Source organism: Plasmodium relictum (assembly GCF_900005765.1).
Source record: "Plasmodium relictum strain SGS1 genome assembly, chromosome: 8".
Classification (NCBI taxonomy): domain Eukaryota; phylum Apicomplexa; class Aconoidasida; order Haemosporida; family Plasmodiidae; genus Plasmodium; species Plasmodium relictum.
In genome coordinates, this window is record NC_041686.1 from 267,136 (window position 1) to 288,976 (window position 21,841).

Consider the following 21,841-nt stretch of genomic DNA (forward strand, 5'->3'; position numbering starts at 1 on the left):
TACTAAAAATAAATATTAAAAAAATTGAATTTAAATAAAAATAATTATTGTCTAATTCAAAATTAAACACTTTTATATATTTATGATGGCCTTTTTATATAATAATATTGTATTGCCATTTTTATGAGAATTATGCTGTATTTAAATTGATATTATAAAAGCATGTATCAAAAATTATAAAGAAAAAATTGTTAAATATAACGTAAGATTTAAATTGAACAAAAGTATATACACACAAATATAAAACGAAAATCCATTATTAAATATAATTAATAAATATTACTAATTTCAAATTTAGTAAATTAAATATTTACATAGATTTTAATAATTATATATTGTACCCTTTATTGAAATAAATAATAATTTATTTCAATAAATTTAAAATTAAGAATTTTAAGTGCTTAAGTTGTTCATTACTAATATGAATGTCACATAATTTACTTTATAATTCACAAAAGGTTCAAAATGTTATGAAATATAAAAACAAAAGCTACTTTTGTAATATACTTTGATTTCTTATTTTTTTTTTTTTTTTTGATATTAAAATACTTTTTTAAACACAATATAGGAAAAAAATATATATCTTATATTTTTAATCATATTATTATAAAACATAATCTATGAGAAAACAAAATATTAATAAAAGTAAAAAAAAAATATATAAAGGAGATGTAATAAATGTTCTACAAATTATAAAAAACTATATAATTATGAATTATGAAAAAACCTTTATTCTATATCTTGTATTTATCACTTTTTAATAATTCTTATTTTATTGATTAAAGAAACAAGACTTTCAAAAATAATATGGTACATATTTTATAGCATTTTTGTTAAAAAAATAAAATAAAATACATAAATATATATTTAATTAAATAAAATTATTATAATTGTTTTTTTCTTTTATTTTTAAAATTTACATAGCCATAGAACACTAATTTTTTTGTTGAGTTCTGTCAATTTTAAAACTTTTACTAACTTTTTTTTATATATTTTTATGTTTTTATATTAACTTTCTGAACATATTGTTATATATATAATAAATCAACCTTTTATGAAAATTATAATGATCTAATTTTTATTTATTAATATATAGAAAATAAATATAAATATAAATATACATACGAGTATTTATTTTATACCTTTTAATAAAATATTCTTTTAATTTTTTTTTTTTTTTTGCCAATAAAAAAAAAAAAAAAATCGAAAGCCGATGAATCATTGTGGTATCCTTATTTTAATTAAACAATTTTTTTATTAAATAATAAATGATTTTAATATTTTTTTCCCTTTTAATTATTTTTTTAAGTAATATGTCAACTTATAAAAAGGAATCCACCTCTAATGCATATTTCATAGTTGTAGAAAAATTGAAAAGAAAAATGAATTATTTACTAAAAAAGGAAGATTGCTACTTTTATCGACATAATCTTAATATTTTTTCAAAGGAGTTTGAAAAACAATTAAAAAAAAAAAGTGAAACGAAAAATGAACTGGGAATGTTAAATAATTTTATTGACAAATTAATTTTTTTATATACTAACAATAAAAATTATAATAAGAAATGTGATAAAAAATTAAATAAAAGTTCAAATGAACTAAAAGTTGTGGTTAAACCACCATATTTGTTATCAAAAAAAAATTTATCTTTTAATTTTTTTAATTTTGCAAATCATATTTATGTTAAATATAAATTAAAAAAAAATGCCCTGTTTTCATTAAATAAAGAAACATATTCTTCATTTGATAAACACTCTTTTTCAACTAATTACAAAATAATTAAACATCCTGATAAAGAAGAAAGTGAAGATTGTTGTTTAAATGGTAAGGATTTTATGGCTATTGCTGATGGAGTAGGATCCTGGATAAAATATGGGGTAAATCCAAGAAAATATCCTGAAAGATTTTTACAACTTTTATATAAAAAAATAAATGAAAATATTAATATGAAAATAGAAGATGTTTTAAACTATGCTTATTTAAATACTGATATTGAAGGATCAGCTACTATTTGTCTAATAATTTTTAACAATAACAATACTATATCAACAGCTGTAATTGGTGATTCTCAATTTATGATTATTCGAAATGATAATATCATATATAAGTCTAAGCCACAACAGTATGAATTTAATTTTCCTTACCAGTTAGGAAGTAATTCAATAAGCAAGCCAAATGATGCGGAAATCGCACATATAGAAGTACAAAAGAATGACATCATTGTTGCAGGAACAGATGGTTTATGGGATAATTTATATGATAATCAAATTTTAAACATAGTTAAACAAAATAATTTTTCATCCTTATCAGAAAAAATAGCAAATGAAGCATTTAATTATTCAAAAATGAAAAGATGGATGTCACCATATATAAAAAATTATAATAAAATATTTAGATGCCATAAAACAGGAGGGAAAATGGATGACATAACTGTATCATGTGCACTTGTTTGCTAAATAATATCGAAAATAAAATAAATAAAATAAAATAAATATAGTAAAGCAAATACCATAAAATTCATGGAGTATTAATTACATATTTCTACTTAAAATTTTTTTAAAATATTAAAAATTTAAGTAAAATTAAATTTATTAATCATTTTATATAATAAATTGTTGTCATAAAAAATTTTTAAAACATAAATATTTATATTATTTTATTCTTTTTATAAATACTTTAATAAAAATAATATATATATTATTTGTTACTATAATAAAAATCTTTAAACTTTATAACCATTATTTATTTTTATTCTCTTATTTGTCTGTTAAAAAATATGTTAATATATTATTGTTGAAATTTATTTTTTTAAAATATACTTCATATAATTTTTTATTTTTGTGAATTTAAATACATATATTCATATTTATATTGTTATTTTAAATTTATATTTCAAAAAATTTTATATAAACCTTATTATAGCATTTTTTAGTATTTATCCCAAGTTTTATTATCCTATATGACTTCATATTTTAATATTCCACATTTTTAAACCATATTTTACTTATAATATATTTTTGATTTATCACTAAACTAAAATATTTTATCCAATTTTTTTTAAAATGTACAAAACCATTTACCTTTAACCGATATATTTTAATTTTAAAGTATCAACACAGCAGTGTTATAATAGTAATACAATTAACTAATTATAAATTTTTTTTTTCTTTTCCTTTGTTTTCAATATATATGAAACTTTTATAATGCAAAAAATATTTGAAAAAATTTATTTTTTATAAAAATTAACATTTCTATTTGTGTTGATAAAACAGTTTTAAATCTTAAATATCTTAATAAGCTCTTTAAAATTTTTACTTTTTAAAAATAGTCTTATTCTTTATTCTTTGAAATATTTATATTTATTTATAAGAATAAAGGGAAAAAAAAAAAAAACAATTGTATTATATAATATTATATTAGATTATTTTTTTAGCATGATGTGGAGCAATTACTAATATTTATATGAGCTCTATTTGAATAGAATTTATTATATTCTAAATTATCTTGAGAAAGTGGATATTTCTCAATTGTTGATTTATCATTTATAGATAATTTTTCTTTTATCTTTTTTCTTTTTATTTGTTCTTCAAACAGATATTCGAATGAATCTTTTTTCATAGAATATGGTATACCAATTGACTTATTCCAGGAATTGGAAACATATAATATAAGATTTTCATAATCTAATAATTCTTTTAAGGGATAAATTCTTTTATATCCACCTAAATTTTTGTTTTCATACTGAAATCTACTTATAGTCAATTTTTCTTTTAGTTCTTTTTTATTTTTTACTAACAAATCATTATATTTTTTTCTAAATTTTTGTAAGTTTAAATATTCTTGAATATGAATTAATCTATATTTTGAGCGCATATGTAAAATATTCAAGGTGTCTCTTATAACTGCATATTTTACCTTCTCATCGACCAAAGAGCATGCTCTAAAAGAAGGGGAATGATTTACTTCAAGTAACCAAGGCTTTAATTTATGATCCAATAAAATATCAAATCCTAATATTTCAAAGCACATACTATTTGAATAATCACTTATGTGTGCTGAATTATAATAATGTTTTAATTCAGGTTGTATTGAGCAAATTGTTTTAACAATCATATGTTCAATTTTTGTCATTATAGAATCCATGGGTAATCCTTGTTCTTTTAATTTTTGTAAAACGGCTTTCCAACTTCTCTTATGCCCCATGGTAGCGTCATCAGGATTTAACGAATTTTCAAATTTATCCGATTTTTTGTTGATTGCAAAATTAGTTAAATGCATATTTACTTGTTTCAGGTTCTTTGATTTTGGTAATTTATACTTTTCAATTGAAAATCTCACTAAACCATCTTCATGTAAAAATATTCTTAGTGGATCACACCCTGTTACTAAAACATATAATCTGATATCAAACTTCAATCCATTAATTAGTAGTGGTTTATGTATATATTTTTGAATTATACAACTTTCATATTTATTTATGTTGTCTAATTTTTTTGTTAAATAAATACCTTTTCCTTGGCAAGAGTTCTTTAATTTAACTATATATGTTTTTGAGCTAGTGTTCTGCTTATAATAATTCTTAAAATCGGAGATTTCGTTGGGTAAAATCCATGTAAGAGGAAAAAAATTATAGCTTTGAGGAAAATTCTTTTTCATTTTTTTTAAATTTTTAGACAGTTCATCTTTTCTTGTTATACCTCTCATTCCAATAAAATGATTAATTTTTTGAAACTTTTTTAACTTTCGGAACCTTTCTTCGGATATAGACGTGTCTACCCATATAACATCCCAATCATTAGAATCTGGATGAGATTCTACCCAATATTTTGAATCTTGAACAACTCTTCTAATAATATCATATCTTGTATTAGATAATTGAATTTTATAAAGATATTTATTTTTTTTTAAAATAGCATCATATTTATTTTTATCATGGTGTATTAGACTTTCATCCATTATGTTATTTATGATATTCTGTTTAACTTTATTATAAATAATATTTTTATTTTATTTTTGTTAATTTTTTTTTTTTTTTGTTTAAATATATTTATATAAATTAATTGTCCTCTTTTTAAAAACCAAGAAAATAAAAAGTTCTTTTAATTAAATATATCTCTTTTATATTATTAAAAAGCTCTCTATTAATTATTATATCATCTCGATTCAAAATTTTTAATGATTATTACTTTTTTTCTTTTTTTCTTCTTCATCTACAAAATGAACTCTATAGTGAATAATATATATTTCTAATATTTTAAGTTGTGCATTAGTATGTTAAGATTGTTATGATTTTTTAATGAACACATTTTTTATTATACTATTTTTTGATCTTTTAAATTCATATATACACAACGAATTAATTTTCCTGAAACCTTTGATAAATTTTTTTTTGTCAATTTATTTAGAAAAACGTTTGATATTAAAAAAAAAAAAAAAAAAAAAAAAAACTAAAAAAACAATAAAAGAAAAAAAAATTTTAAACAAACAAAAAAAAAAAAAAATTAAATATTAAAGAAGACTTTATTTTGAAACAATTTCAGGGAATTATAAATATATAAAGTATTTAAAAATAATTTAATATGATTATTAACAATGTATTTTTTTTAATGAAAAATTGACATCAATTTTTATACAAATAAATTTGTTTATTTTTATTTGTAAAGTTACACATTAACAAGATAACGTTATGATCCTTAATATGAATTATTAGAAAAACGAACTTTTTAATTGTCTATAAAATAACAAATTAAAGTAAAAAAATATGGTATGTTTTTTTATTTAAGAATACATATTTACATACCACATAAATGGATGCATAGATATTTATATAATAAAGAAAAAACTAAAAAAAAAAGTTTTACTTAACTAATAAAAAAACTATAAGACATTGTTTTTTTTAAATATTACATATTTTTTAAACTATATATAATAAATTATGTATAAAATGACTTTTCATTTTTATTTTTTTTAAATTTTCGAGTTCAGTATTTCTTTAATGAATCTTTTAAATCTTTTTTAATAATTTACAAAAAAAAAAAAAAAAAAAAAAATAGTTACAATATGCACGTAATTACCAATTATTGATAAAAAAAGGAGAAAATAGTGTAATTGTGTATATTAATTTGTATCCAATAGAATAATCCTATATAATTTATAGAAGATTTTCATATTTTTTAAATAGTTCAAACTTTCTATTGTTTTTTTTTTCTTTTTTCTTTAATGCTATAATAATAATATGATTTCATTATCTTCTGAAATATCATTTATAATCTGTGTGTGCATATATTTTTAAGGATGAAAAAAAAAAAAATTATCAACTCAAATTTAGGATTTATATTTTTTACCCAAAAATTTTTTTATTACTATTTAAGTGCTTAATTCATAATATTAATTCAAATTCTATGATAAAATACTAGAAGAATTTTTAATTATTTAAAAAAAAATTTGTAAAATAATATTTTACATTAAATATTTTTTTGTATTACAAAATATATATCCTTTTATAGTAGTCATTGAATATATTTTCTATATATTTTTTTTTTTTTATGCACACATGTGCATAAATATAAAATAAAAAAAATAAATCTATAAACCTTTTTCTAATGTAAAAAAAAAAAACAATACTAACAAAAAATATATAAATTTTTGAATAATATTCTATATATTATTTCTATCATGTTTCTGATTCTTCTTTAATTGTATTGGTTGTATCTACATAAGAAAAAAAAATACTTTAAAAAATTAAACGAAAACAGATACCCCTTATTGTAAAAATAAATGAAAAGCTACAAGCGTATATATTTATACTTAAAAAATGAATAAAATTTTGTATATCTACAAAATATATAAATTATTATTTTTCAAAAAAATAATTAAGAAAAAGTTTTAGTTATTTCAATTTACTCATTTAATTTTATGGTAATAAAAATAAGCCCATTTAAAAACGATATAATTATATTCTTATTTAAAAGGATAATTATTAACTATTATTAAAATATATATGTGTATATAAACACAAAAATTTCAAATTTATAATACAACAAAAAATGAAAACACATTCTCTTTATAATAGAATTTGTAAAATTAATATAAAAATAAAAATAATGATACAATAAAATATAAGAAACATATAATGGAGCACTATATATATGAAATTTTTATTAAAACAAATAATACAACAAAAAAAAAAAGATTTTCATAAAAATATTTACTAAAAATTTGTATTAATTTATTCTCCAGGACAGTCTACTCTTGCATGTTTTAAAGAATCAAAACTTACTACATTAGAAATATATTCTTCCCATAAATTTATTGAACTGCAAAAAAATGAAAAAAAAAATGAAAGGAATTAAAATTAATAATATAAAATAAAGAAAAAGATTTATTATTTTTATACAACATATAAAATCATCAAGTTAAAATAAATTAAGTAAAACGCAAATATATAATATTTCAGTTTTGTTCACAATGGTTATACAAAAAAATAATATAAAATAATAAAAAAAAAAGGAGGAATTTAATGCAAAGGTGTTCATTTTATACAAAATGAAAATTATATAAACTCTATTAATTATTTAAAACTCTTATTTTATTTTATTTTTTAAATATATTTACGGGTAATCATAAGTATAGTATTGATCTAAAATTTGAAATATTAGGTCCTCACACATTGTTAAATAATAATTAGATTTTTTAATCTTTGATGAACAAAGAGATATGTATTTTTTTAATGAAAAAGCTATTGAATAAATTATTGAAAAAACGTTCAAATCATAATCTGTAAAAATATTATAAAAACAAAAATCAAAAATTTTTTTCAGATTTAAAATATTTTTAAATTTGTATTTTAAGACTAAAATAGTGTTTAACGAAATAAAATGTTGAATAAAATTTAAAATATATTTTCTAATACTATAGAAAAAATCTGTGTGTGCTTTTTTTAAGATATAATAGCATAATTTTCTAATATATTTATAATTTATTGAAATTATATTGTATTTATTTTTTAAATATTTGAATTGTTTTTTTTTTTGTTCTTTAACTTTATATTTTTTAATTATTATGTTTTTATGACGAATCTGATTTTTTACAATGTTTAATTTAATTATATTAGTTAATACATTTAAACATGTAATAAAAATATGTAATGAACTATTTAAATAGTATTCTTCATATGGTTTTTCAAATTTTTTTGTAATAATAATATGGCCCTCCGTTTCCTTATTTTCTACATTATTGATTTCTTTTAAAGTGCTATTAGTACTTTTTTTCTTTTTATGATAACTTTTATGTTTTATTAAATCACTATTATAAAAGATAGCATTCTCTTTTTTAATACTATGTAATGATTTCTTAGTACACAAAAATATTAAAAGAATAATATCATATAATAATTTTTTATTTTTTTTACTTTGTTTATTTTTATAAATGTTTAAGTATAAATGATATAAAACATTGAGAGATAAGGAAAAGCAGTTATTTGAACTTTTTGCAGATAAAAAAAATTTATACTTTAACAGTTGAACTTTACATATATTTATAATACGTTTTTTATCTTTACTTTTCCTTAAAATATTATTATTTTTTTCATCAAATAAGGTAAATGTTTTTAAAAAGTCTAAACAAAAAGTAAAATATGCAGAAATTTTTGGTAATATGTATCTTGATTTTATGGATATCCATTTAGCATTTTTATTGTGAATCAATAACTCATTTTGATAAATACAAATATCAATTTTTTTATTATGTAGTTCATATTTTATTTTTTTTTTTATTCTACTAAAAAAACTCTTAAAAAAAAATATCTGAATGAATTGTTCACACTTCATATTTTTATAATAAAAGTGAGATATTCTTAATAAAAGTTTTTTAAAAAAATAGAAATTTGATGAATCAAAAAAGGTCCATTTTTGTTTGTTTGGCATTAGAAAACTAATAATATCAAAATACAAATCCTCTAAGAGTATAAATAAAAAATTGATATTTCTTAATTTACTTTTAATTTTAATATTTTCAATCATTTTTTTTATTTTTTTTTCTTCAAATATTAATATTTTACTTCTATTATAATTTTTTTCATTTTCAATATATAGAGATTCTATAATTGCATTCATTTCTTCGTTTATTAATATTCCTTCTATTTTTTCTATATTTTCAAACATATATATCGCTTGAATAAATAAATTTTTTATTAAAAAGAAAAATTCTTTTGAAAATATAAAAGATAATTTTTTATTTATTTTTTTTATTGAATTCAAAGTATTTATGAAAAAAAAAATAAAGCACATATACCATTTAACGTCATGAAGAAAAACGAAGAAACAATCAAAAGTTTTTAACATATTTTCTATTTCATTTATATTATTTTTGATTATTGTATCCTTATTCAATCTATTTCTATAATTATAAAATAATTTTTCTTTTTTTATTTTAATTTGTTCATTTATATAATTTTTTATCAAAAAATCTATACCTAAATTTTTAAAAAAATTGTCATAATTAAGCTCTCTTATATTTGTATCTAATTTTTTTTTCGTACTAACATCATAAATATAATTTAAATGCAATGAAATTAAATTCATTATTCTAATAAATTCATTTTCTAAACTTAACCTTTTATCTTCCTTTATATTATGTGCATCATTTTCTTTTGATACTACTTCTTTATTATGAAGTTGAAAGTTTAGAAATTTTAAAGTTAATAAAGCCTCTTTGGTAAACATACATATATCGGAATTTTCTATATTAAGTAAGTATAAAAAGGAATTAAAAGATTTTATTAACTTCAAAAATAAACGTTTTTGATGTTCATTTTTGCATTTGCTAATTAAAAGAATAACAAATATGATAAATCTTTCTGAACTTTTTTTATCATTTTTCACATAAAATTTATAAACAATTAGAAAATCGAAAGCAATTAATTCTTGATTGTATAATTTGCATAAACTTAAAATTATATTTATACATTCATATATAATATAAATAGTTAAATCATATTTTATTAATAAATTAATAATTGTTTTATATATTTGTAAAATTAAATTATCACTTATAATATTTGATATGGGAGTAAATTTTTTATCAATAGATACGATTTTACTTTCTATATTGTCTTTATAATTAATAATTTTAATTTTTTTATATATTATTTTTTCGTTGTCTTTATATTTAATTAAACTGTTTATATTTTTATGATTTATTTCGGGGAATACTTTATTTAATTTATGATTTCTAATTAAAGAATTAAAGTAAAAATATTTTTCTATTTCTGAATTATTACCATCAATATTTTTATTTGTTTCATTTTCCCCATAAGTATTACTATTTTTAATAAAATTTCCTTTTCCATTAACATACCCTTGTATAGATATGTTATTCAAAATTTTTTTAAAAGAAAATGCAGCTAAATTATCATCATTTGAAATATACTTTTTAAAGGTATTTGATATTATAAAAAGACTGATGTAATTTAATTTTGCAAATATTTGGATGTTATTATCTTCTGCCCATTCATTTTGATTAACTAAATCAAGGAAAATTTTAAATGCTGTAAATTCAATAAAATTTATATTATCAAAAAATCCATTTAATAATAAAAATAAAGTGTTCAAACATATGAAATAAATATTTTGATATTTAAATATTTTATGATTATTTTTTATGATATCTAAACAAATACAAATTAAATGATTTGTTTCATATTTAGGAGAATATTTTATTTCTTCATATATAGAGTCAATTAAAAAATCTCTATATGAGCTTGCTAAAAAATCACTTATATCATCTAAATCATCATGTGATGTGTATTTATCCAATAAATTAATTAAATTTTTAATGTTTTCACATTTTTTTATATTTTCATTACACACATTTTCAACTAATGAATTTATATTTCTTTTATTATACTTCATGCTGGAACTTCAAAAGAAAAATATATATTTTATAAATGAAAAATATACACTATTAACAAAAAAAAATTGAAATAAAAAAAAAAATACTGAAGTTCTGCTTTCATAATTTTAAAGAATTGTCAACAATGTTAATTTATTAAATATAGACTATTTATAGTATTATATTTTAAAATAAAAAAAAAAAAAATTCAAAATATTTAGAGGATCAATTATTATATATTTTTTTTTAAAGATTAATTTACATAAATTTTAAATTATTTTTTTTCTTTTTGTTCAAAATATCATAATTGTAAATAATTTCAATTAAAAAAAAAAAAAACTTAAAACCTTTCATAAAAAGAAATTAAAATAAATATTCAAACTTTTTTTATACATTAACCTTATAAATTATTTATGAATAATAAAAAAAATTTTTTTTTCATAGTTCATTAACCTATAAATTAATTTATAATCCTCTTATATAATAAAACAAAATTGTAATATTTTACATATTTTGTGAATTTTTTCTTTTTTGATTTATTTAATGATTATATAAAATATTCATAATCACAAAAAGTTTAAAAATTCTTATTTTATTTCTAAATTTTAAGTTTACTATTTCATATAACTTTAAGATGTTATTTTAATAAGAACGAATTGTATTATATTTTGTGTTAAGAAAAAAATTAATTTCATAATTTCTTTTCTTATTATATAAACGTACACTGTAAAATTATGAATAAAATTAAATATATATTGAAGAATATTCAATAATACAAAAAAAAAAAAAATATATATATATATAATAAAATGTGAATGATTAATTAACTAAAATTATACATTACATTTCTGAATAAATTTATATTATTCCCAATTAAAACAAAAATAATACAAAAAAAAAAAAAAAAAAAAAGAAAAAGGAAAAATTATGAAGCTAATTATGAAATATTATAAAAATATATATAGTGAAAAAAAAAGAAAATTCAATTTTATTTTTCACAAAACAATTTAACTGATCCATCACTAGAAGCAGTTATAAAATTGTTTTCATAACAAGCAATCTTATTGATAGCATTCGATGAGTGCCTAAAAAAAAAAAAAAATTATGTATGTACATATATATATGCATCTACTATTAAAATATACTTATATATCATTGAATTAATTTAGTATAATTTAAATAAAATATATATATTTTTTTTAAATTAAAAAATATATAATATATATATGTATATATATAAGCAGTATATCAAACCTAAAAGTTTTTCCTATTTTATTTACTGTCAAATTTATTTGATTATTATAAAACTCTAAGTCTAGCAATGATTTTTCGTTGTCATTAATTGATAAATTGCAATTCCACATTTGTATAAATCCATCCCTATATATATAAGTAATACATAAATATTAAAATTATAATTATAAAAAAAAAAAAAAAGAATAAAAATAGATTAAGATTAAATACCTGTCTGTTGTTATGAGGTTATTATTTTTATATTTACATATACTTGTTATATCTACTAAGTGGGCATTTTTAATAATTTTCATAAATCTATTAAATTCATTTGTTTTATTGTCATTGGAATAAAGCCAAAAACGGAGATGAGAATCTCTACTTCCAGATACAATTAATGAATCATAATTAAACGCATCTTTATTTTCATTAGAATTCTCAATAAAATTAAAGAAGTTTTTGTTTCTCATTAAATCATTTACATTAAAGTGAGAAAGAGAAGTACACCAATCATAAGAAGGAGGATAAAAAGATACCCATCCTTTTTTCCATATTTTCACAGTTTTATCTCTACTTGCTATTATTATATTTTTTAATATATTAGAATCTTTTATAACGTTTTTTATATTTTTTTTTATCGGAATATGAGTTATATATTCAATTTTATTTGTTATTGGAACTTTTGCTAGCCACATAGTCTCATCATTTTTTCTAATATCAAAAACTTTTATAAAATTTTCACTTCCACATGCACATATACAATACTCTGATTGAAATTTCTCAACTTCTTTTACTGCTTTGAATTTTTCTTTTATATTCTCATCAAAATCTATTTCATTGTTTATACTATAATTTTTTCTTTTTTCTTCATCCCTATTTGTTTTTAAATAATAGTTTTCATTATCATTACAACTTTCATTTATTACTGAGAAATTACTTTCATGCACATTGTTTTCTATTTTACAATTCTCTTCTTTTTTATATAAATCATCATAATAATTTTTGAAAGAATTTTGGTTACTATCATCACTCTTGTTTTCTATATTATTTGGATTTAACAAGTTTTGATTTCTTAACAATAGAGGGATATAATCTGATCTATTATTTAGCAAGGAAACCAATAAACTAGAATCATTTTTATCACTGTAATAGTATTTTTGCATAAAATTAGGATTCATTCTAATATCAAATAAATGTACATAACTGTTAATGCCTGCGAAAAAACAATTATTTTGAAAAGATATAATTAAACTACTTATAAATGTACTTTTTTCGTTTTTTAAAACATTATTATGATCATAATTCCATATAACTTTGCTATCATCCCATAATTTTATGCTATTTATTGAGCTACTTAAAAATTTTAATTTTTTACTATTCATTTCTTTAATACATAATCCACTCACTCCATATTTGTGACAATTCTTTATGCATGTCGTTTTAAAATTTCTTTGGACAATTAAATTATCACGTGCATTTATATCATTAGCATTATTAATTAATTTTCCTTCTAATTCATTATCTACAATATTTAAATTATTTGTTGATGCAGCTGTTGGTATATCATTTATTTTATTTTTGGAGACACTTATATTATCTTGATATATTCTTTCCTTTTTTTCCATATCATATTTATTTACTCCGGAAATTAAATTGTTTTCAAATACTTCATTATATTTAATATTTCCTTTTTCTTTAACTATTCCTGTATCTTCATCTAACTGTGTGGAATATGCTTTATTTATTATGTCATTTTTATTTATTAAATCAGAATTATTTCTATCTTTAATATTTCCTATAGCTATATTATTTATATTTTCTTTTTTTACTATATTTGCTTCATTATCAATCGAATTTTTATTTTTTTCATTTTTTATTTCCTCTATTAGATTATTTTCCTTTTTTTTAATCTTTGTTTCTTCATCTGTTAGATTTTCTTTTTTCATAAAATTGACTTGATCTAAAAAATCATTTAAATTCTTATCTTTTTCTTTAGAAAGATTCTTATTATGTTCGTTGGATTTTTTGTTATCACAATTTTTTGCCTTTATATAACACATTTTTTGTTCTTTTTTTTTTATTCCATCAGAAATAGGGGTATTTAATTTAAGAATTATATTTAAATTTGTATTTTTTTCATTTTCATTCTTATTCATTTTTCTTGAAACAATACTAGAATCAAATTTATTTTCTTTCAAACATTCTTTGTACTCATCATATAAAACGTTTTTTTTTATTTTTGTTGTGTTTTTGCTATTATCATTTACAGAAATTGTTTGCCCCATAATTACTGAGTTTTCTGCTCTACTTTTTATATATGAAATATTGCATTCATCGTCCCCTAATCTATTATTTAAAACATAATCATCATTATTAATAATGTTTTTTATTAATATGTTATTCACTTCATGATTGTCATTTATGTTAATTTTATGAATATAGGAATTACTACTTAAATTATTAGAATCCGAACTATTGTTATTTACAACTTTTTTGTTACTGCGGTTATTTTCATTATTTGAAAAAATTAAGTCATCTTTATTATTTTTTAAAAGATTAACATTATTGGTAGAAGTTAAAAAATCATTATACGAAGAATGTTGTTTATCATATATATTACTATAAGAATAAGTTCTATTTTCTCTTGGATTAATTCCATAAATTGCTTCTTCGGATTTATTGTACAAGTTGTTCCTTAATTCCAGTTCAATGAAATCTTTTTTTTTTTCATTTTTATTTTCTTTGTCGCAATCTGAAAAATCATTATGATAATAAAAATTCTTGTTATTTATTTTATTTAAATAAAGGAAGCAGTTGTCTATCGTTTTCCTTTTTATATTTAAATTACAAATCATATTATGTTCTATCTTATCTAAGAATTTTTTATCATCAAAAGTTTCTTTACTGTTTTCATGGTTATAGCCACTTGAAGACCTTCTATTATTTTTATCAATATATAGATTTTTGTTATCTGCAGAATTCAATGGGATTAAATTAGAATTTTCATTTTCTAAATTTTCTTTATGCTTTATCTTTTCAAAATTGTTAGATAACTTATCTAAGCTCTTCAGAACAGCCATTGGTTTATTGACATAAGAATAATTATTAATATTTTTATTTAAACTTAAGCAATCTGAATATCTTTTATTATATTTTATACAATCATTATTAACATAAAAATTGCTATTTTTTGATAGTATTATTCTTTTTTTATTAAAATGATCTAAATAAATATTCTCCATTAATCTACTTTTATAGCTTCTCTTTTTTAAATTTATAGTATTATTATTTTTTTCAACATTTTCTCCCAATTCTCTTGGACTACTAAAAGTATGTCTCCTTTTGCTATCAAATAATGAAACACTTAAATTTTTTGAAAATTCTTTTTTGCAATTATCATAATTATGTAGCAGTAAAATATCATTTATGACATTGTTTTCTTTAGAATTATGAGAATTTGATAAATTTATACTTTTCGATTTAGAAGGAGCATTATTTATTTCGTTGGAATAAAATTGAACATTATTGTAATTTAAATAATTACTGTAAATTGATACATTTGAATAGTTATTTATTGTATTATTAAGATTAAAGAAATTATTATAAATTTTTGATATGAACAAATTTTCTGAATATATGAATTTTTTTAAAGATTTTACCTTTTTTTCATTTTCTTTTCTTTTTTTAAAATTATAATATAACTGTTTAAGTAAATATTTTACATTCTTTTGCAAGATACTTTCCTCTTTTTTCGTATTCAGGTGCTTTTTTAATTTTTTTATTAGTTCATTTGATTGGCTTAACTTATTTTCATAATACAAAACATCATCATCAATTTTTTCTTCAGGACATATATATGTATGATTATCTACCTCTTTTTTATATGATTCATTTATATAACTTTTAATAGATACTAAATCTTCATTATATTTATTTGAATTATGCTCTTTATTTTCAACTAAACCAGTATTTTGATCCTCATTTAAATTACCGTTTTCTTTTACTTTTATATTATCTTTTATTTCATTCATTTTTTTATCAAAATTTTCTCCAGGTAAATAATTCTTCTGATTAAGATGCTCATTTTCGTTTTTCTTTTTTAAATATAATGCTTGCAAAATTTTTCTAATGTATCTGTTCATGTCTTTTTCTTTTTCAATCTTCAACTTAATTGAAGATAATTTTTTCTTTTTTTTCAAAAATTCTTTTAAGTAATTCTTAATTTTTAAATCCTTCTTAGAATTATGCTGAAATAAATTTTCTTCCTTATTGTATTTAAAGGGAGAATAAGTTGAAAAAGAGTCATCTGAGTTACAAAAAGATGAAATTGAGTTTAAATATGAATCTTTTATATCATTAGATAAAATACTACTTGAAGAAATTATAAAATCATTGTTTATTTCGTAATTCTTATTATCTTTAGTATCATATAGCTCATCTGATGTAATGACTTTATTTAATTTTTTTTTATCAGTACATTTAGAAGAAGTAATTTCCTTTTTTTTATTAATATCAATAGAATGCTCTTCAACCTTTTTTCTTTTATTTTTTTTCATTTTATTATATACTCCTTTCTTTTTTAATTTTCTTAATTCTTCATTAAGTTCTTGATTTCTTTTCAATAACTTAGAATATGCTTGTTTACTTATTTCTTCTTTTTTTTTTAATTTATTTATAAAAATTTCTTCTCTTTCATGCAACTTTGTTATAATGTTTTCCTTTTTGCGTATAATGTTATTGTGCTTTCTTTGTTCTTCTTTTAAAATCTTACTTGTTTTTAAAAAATTATTTTTCATTTTCATAATATCTACCTTTAAATGTTTTATTTTTTGCTCATTATCATTTAATTTCTTTTGAATTTTCTCTTTTTCATTTGTAATTTTTAATATTTCATTTTTCATATTTTCTATTTTTTTATAATTTTTATCTGTTTGACTATTTACTTGTAAAAAATGTAATTTTTTTTTCAAATTCATAATATTGTTTGTTAGAAGTTCATTTTTAGCATTATATTCTTCTTTTTCTTTATTAACTCTTTTAAATTTACTTAACTCCTCTTTTATAATTTTTTGTAGCTTATGCAATTTATTTTTAAGAAATTTTGGGGAAATGTTGTTGTAATTTATATCTTCTTCAGAACTATCAAATGTATTTTTTTCATTAATGTAATTATTTTTTATTTTTTTATTGTCCAAATAATCTATTATGTCTAAATTGTTTTTTTTTAATTTTTTATTATAATTATACTCATTCGTTCCTTTTATTTTTTTTTCTTTTTCATTTTCCTTCTCCATAAAATCGCTAATTTTATCTTTATTCTCAAAGAAGTTATTATCAATGTTATTTAAATATAAAAAGTTAGATGAACTATCATTTTCAGAACTATAGATTTTCTCTAGAATGTCTCTATTATTTTCATAGTTATTTACAGTTAAGCTATTGCAATATCTATTTAATGATGAAAACTTCCCTTTTTTATAATCAATATATGTACGGTACAATACATCTATTTTTTGAATATTGTCATTATAATTTTTTTTTATATAACTGGGAAATGTATTTTTTTTATTATTAATTTCAGTATCGGAACAATTTTTTTTTATAAAATGTGTTGGCATTTTATTTTTTATTTCTCTTTCAAACTCTATATCACTGAAACAATTTCTTTTATATTTGAAAGAAAAATTATATTCATTTATATGATAAAAAAGTAATTTTTTCAATAAATTGGAATTATAATGATTTATTCTCATATCTTTTTTTATTTTTTTTTTTTTTTTTTTATTTTTTTCATCTGTCTTTGAATATTTTTTCACTTTTTTAATCATTTTTTTTAATTCCTCAATTTTTTTTTCGTATACTTTATTTTTCTCAAATATGATATTATATTTTTTATTTAAGTCTTTCAACTTTTTTTCATTATAGTGATTCAATTCATATTGTCTGAATATTTTTTCTACATTTTTTTTATCCTCTTCAAAATTTATAAATAAATGTTTTTTTTCAAAAAAATTAAAATCGGAATCACACTCATCATTTACAAGTACATTTTTTTTTTCACATAATTCGCATATTTTATGATTTTTATTAAACGAATCATTATATTGGAAGTTATTTTCTAACGTGTTCATCTTATTCAGTGCGTCATTGATATTCGATGTATCGACATTACAACTACTATTCACTCTATTATTATTTTCACTTTCACATATATTTCCGTTGCTGCTTTCATTCATTTTTTGTTTTAAAGGAATATTTTCATTATAAACACTTTTCTCTATTTTATTTATATCGTAAGAACTATTATTTATAACAATGCCATGCTCTTTTTTATTATTTTTTTCAATATTTATTTCGTTATCATTAGTATTTATATAGGAATCATATATATTATTGCTGATGGAATTGTTTATTTTAACATCGGGCCTATATTTTGTTATAGCGTTATTATTATTTCTGTAGCTATAATTATGACCGTTTGTTTTATTTTTTTCGCAAATTAAATTGTAATATTCAATAAAAGTATTTTTATTTGAGTTATCCGAAATGTTCTGATTATTTTTAAGAAAAAAGGAATCACAACTCCAATTATAATACTTCATATTATTAATACGGTTACTATTTTTTAAATCATCACAATACATATGATTATTAAATGTTTTAGAGTCATACATATTTAATGACTTACTTTTTTGAATTTTATTATAATTTTTTTTAAAATGAATATTTTCTATATCGTGAAAGTTTTTATTATGGTTATCCTCTAATTTATTGTGAAAATGCATATAATTATGTTTTAATATAAAATTAGAGTTTTCCATTTCATTATAAGAAAATTTATTTTCATTTTTTAATAATGTTAAATAATAAAATATAAGACAAATTAATTTTTTTCTTTTCTTTTTTAAACTTTTAATTTTTTGCATTAACAAATTATTTTGATCTGCTATTTCTTTAAATTTATTATTGATCTCTAATTCATTGCATTTATCTTTACATCCTACTTTATATTTTTTTAATTCCAAATTTAAGCTATATAATTGTTTTCTTAATTCATTAATAACTAAACTATTGACATCGTAATTAATTACAGGATTGTTTTTAATTTTTTTAGTTCTTGAAGCATATTTAATTGTACTCAATGTTTCATAAAAGTCTTCTGGATTAATACTTATGCAAGCAATCATAACCGTTTTGCTATTTCCACCGAGGGAATCCTGTAAAATTCTTGTTAATTTAGAATTCCTATATGGAATATGTTGACTTTTTTTATAATTAGATAGACTATATATAACATTACTTAATGATAATAAGCCATAATTAATATTTATTGCCTCTTTTAATCTATTACCTTGTGTTTCTGTTCTTTTAGCTCTTTCACTACCAGCTAAATCAACAAAATGAAATTTAGAACAAATTATTTCTTCTTTATTAATTTTATCATTTTCGCAAGTAATATCATTTCCATTATTTATATTTTCAGTAATATTATCATTATCTTCTTCACTTTTTTCTTTATTATTAATATTTCTTTCATTATTATTGTCTTCTTTTTTTTTTTTTTTTTCTATTATTTTTTTTCTTTGAATTAAGTTAATTGTAAATATAGCATGAGATCTACTTGATTTGTCATTCATAAATGTTTTCTCTGTTGTTCTAAATAAATTTCCTCTATGTAAAATAGAAAAAATGTCTTGAACATTTTCTACTTTTTCATTTTTTACTCCCATTAATATTATTTCTTTTTTATTAATATCTTCCCTGATAGATATGTTTTTATTTATTTTACTTTTTTTTCTATTCTTACCATTTTTCTTATTCACTTTTGTATTATAACTTAACTCATCAAAATCAATTAAATCTACTATTTCCTCATTATAAATTTCTATGTATGTGCATGATACATCAAAATAAATATGATTTTTTTTTTTTTTTTCTATAATTTTATACATATCATTCAAAAATCTAGGTAATATTCCAGTATTTTCAGAAAATTCATTTATGTAATCAAAACCCATAGTGAATGTTTTTCCTGAACCAGTTTGTCCGTATGCAAAAATAGTGCAATTGTATCCTTCAAATAAATTATTTAAAAATTTATTAGATAAATATGAGTAAACTTCTTCTTGTTTTGTTTCTTCTGAAAATACTCTATCAAACAAGAAATTTGTATTATGTATATAAATACAGTTATTATTATATTTTATATTTTTATCATCATGGTAACTTGAATTTTTTATTTCATCTTCATTTATTTTTGTCATTTTTCTAGGTTTTATTCTTATTATAACTTCACAATTATGCTTATCATCATTATTATTAAAATCATTTTTTTTTTCTCTTTCATCTTCATCGTCGTAAGTTAAATTATTAGTATCTATTGATTCTGCAAGATCATTCATACTTGAGAACAGCTCTTCGTTTTCAAATTCATATTTATTTATATGCAACATATTTTTATCAAATTTTAATTCTGATATAATATTGTTTAATTTTCCAAAATTTTCCAAATCATTACTATATTTGTCTGTATTCACTGTATCATTACAATTTTTTTTAGAAACGAATGCATCTTCATCATATTTATTCAAAGAAACTAAGTTATTATTGCATGTAGTGTGATTTAATGATTTAAAGATTCCTTTTTTTGTATTTAAGTATTTGTCATCTAGTGAATTTTTCTGTTCTTTTGATTCAACTTTTTCTTCCAATGTTGATACAAATTCACTCATATTCATATAAATTAAATGTATCTATATCTTTATATTTGCACATATTTATAAATATTTATATATATATATATATATATATATATATATATATATATATATATATATATATATATATATATATATTTATTTATTTATTTATTTATTTATTTATTTATTTATTTATTTATTTATTTATTTGTTTATACATATTTATATATGCATAAATCGTTATGTAATTATTTCTTTAGTATTAAATTATAAAAATTTGAATATTTTAATTTTCTAGATTTACAGCACATGAAAATAAGAAGGGGAATATCATTTATAATTTGGGTATTACAATTTTATAAAAATTTTATTTAAAAAAAATATTAACAATATTAATTTTAATTGTGCAATCAATAAAAAAAATATTTTTTCAGTTTTTATTATATTTTCCTTTTTTCTTTTTTTTTTATACATATTTTTGTCTTTTTCATGGTGATAAATTGTAAAAATATATACCTAACAGAAAAAAAAAAAAAAAAAACGAACAACTATATAAATTTAATAAGTAAATGTTTTGTAAACAAAGAATGAATAATTTAAAATTTCTATAATAAGTAATTTAAAGTATGAAGAATGAATATTTTTAAAATGTGCATTGTTTAAATACTGATGTTTTAATATATGAATTTTAAAATATGAAGATTCATTTTTTCCACATTTTAAATAGCCAAATAATATTATCAACAAATTTGTTTTATAAATAAAATAAGCATATACACATATATATATATACAGTTAAAATAACAACAAAACTACAGAGTTATTTCATTTTGTAAAAAGTAAAAAATTAAAAATTCAGTCTAACTAAATAAATAAAATGATTATAATTTTAAGGTTATTATATTATATATATATATATTTTTTTATTATATAATATAAAATAAAGAGATTATAATAAAATATACAAACATATGCTTAAACTTTATTATATGTATTATATTTTGGAAATTTAAGATTGC

The 21,841-nt window shown here is 18.3% G+C and overlaps 4 protein-coding genes across 4 annotated transcripts; 1 reads left to right on the forward strand and 3 right to left on the reverse strand.

Annotated features, from left to right (window-relative positions):
• Positions 1-1,268: 1,268 nt before the first annotated feature.
• PRELSG_0807400 (protein phosphatase, putative) lies at positions 1,269-2,456 on the forward strand (the record flags this gene model as incomplete). The annotated part of the gene is made up of 1 exon (XM_028676133.1): positions 1,269-2,456. One exon carries the CDS (start codon positions 1,269-1,271, stop codon positions 2,454-2,456), a length of 1,188 nt encoding a protein of 395 aa, XP_028532653.1.
• A 973-nt stretch (positions 2,457-3,429) lies between these two features.
• PRELSG_0807500 (tubulin--tyrosine ligase, putative) lies at positions 3,430-4,956 on the reverse strand (the record flags this gene model as incomplete). The annotated part of the gene is made up of 1 exon (XM_028676135.1): positions 3,430-4,956. One exon carries the CDS (start codon positions 4,954-4,956, stop codon positions 3,430-3,432), a length of 1,527 nt encoding a protein of 508 aa, XP_028532654.1.
• A 2,272-nt stretch (positions 4,957-7,228) lies between these two features.
• Positions 7,229-10,910, reverse strand: PRELSG_0807600 (conserved Plasmodium protein, unknown function; the record flags this gene model as incomplete). The annotated part of the gene is made up of 2 exons (XM_028676136.1): positions 7,229-7,316; positions 7,615-10,910. The coding sequence occupies 2 exons, from the start codon at positions 10,908-10,910 to the stop codon at positions 7,229-7,231; spliced, it is 3,384 nt and encodes a 1,127-aa protein (XP_028532655.1).
• Positions 10,911-11,878: 968 nt separating this feature from the next.
• On the reverse strand, positions 11,879-20,855 carry PRELSG_0807700 (conserved Plasmodium protein, unknown function; the record flags this gene model as incomplete). The annotated part of the gene is made up of 3 exons (XM_028676137.1): positions 11,879-11,975; positions 12,145-12,270; positions 12,355-20,855. 3 exons carry the CDS (start codon positions 20,853-20,855, stop codon positions 11,879-11,881), a joined length of 8,724 nt encoding a protein of 2,907 aa, XP_028532656.1.
• Between the last annotated feature and the right edge of the window lie 986 nt (positions 20,856-21,841).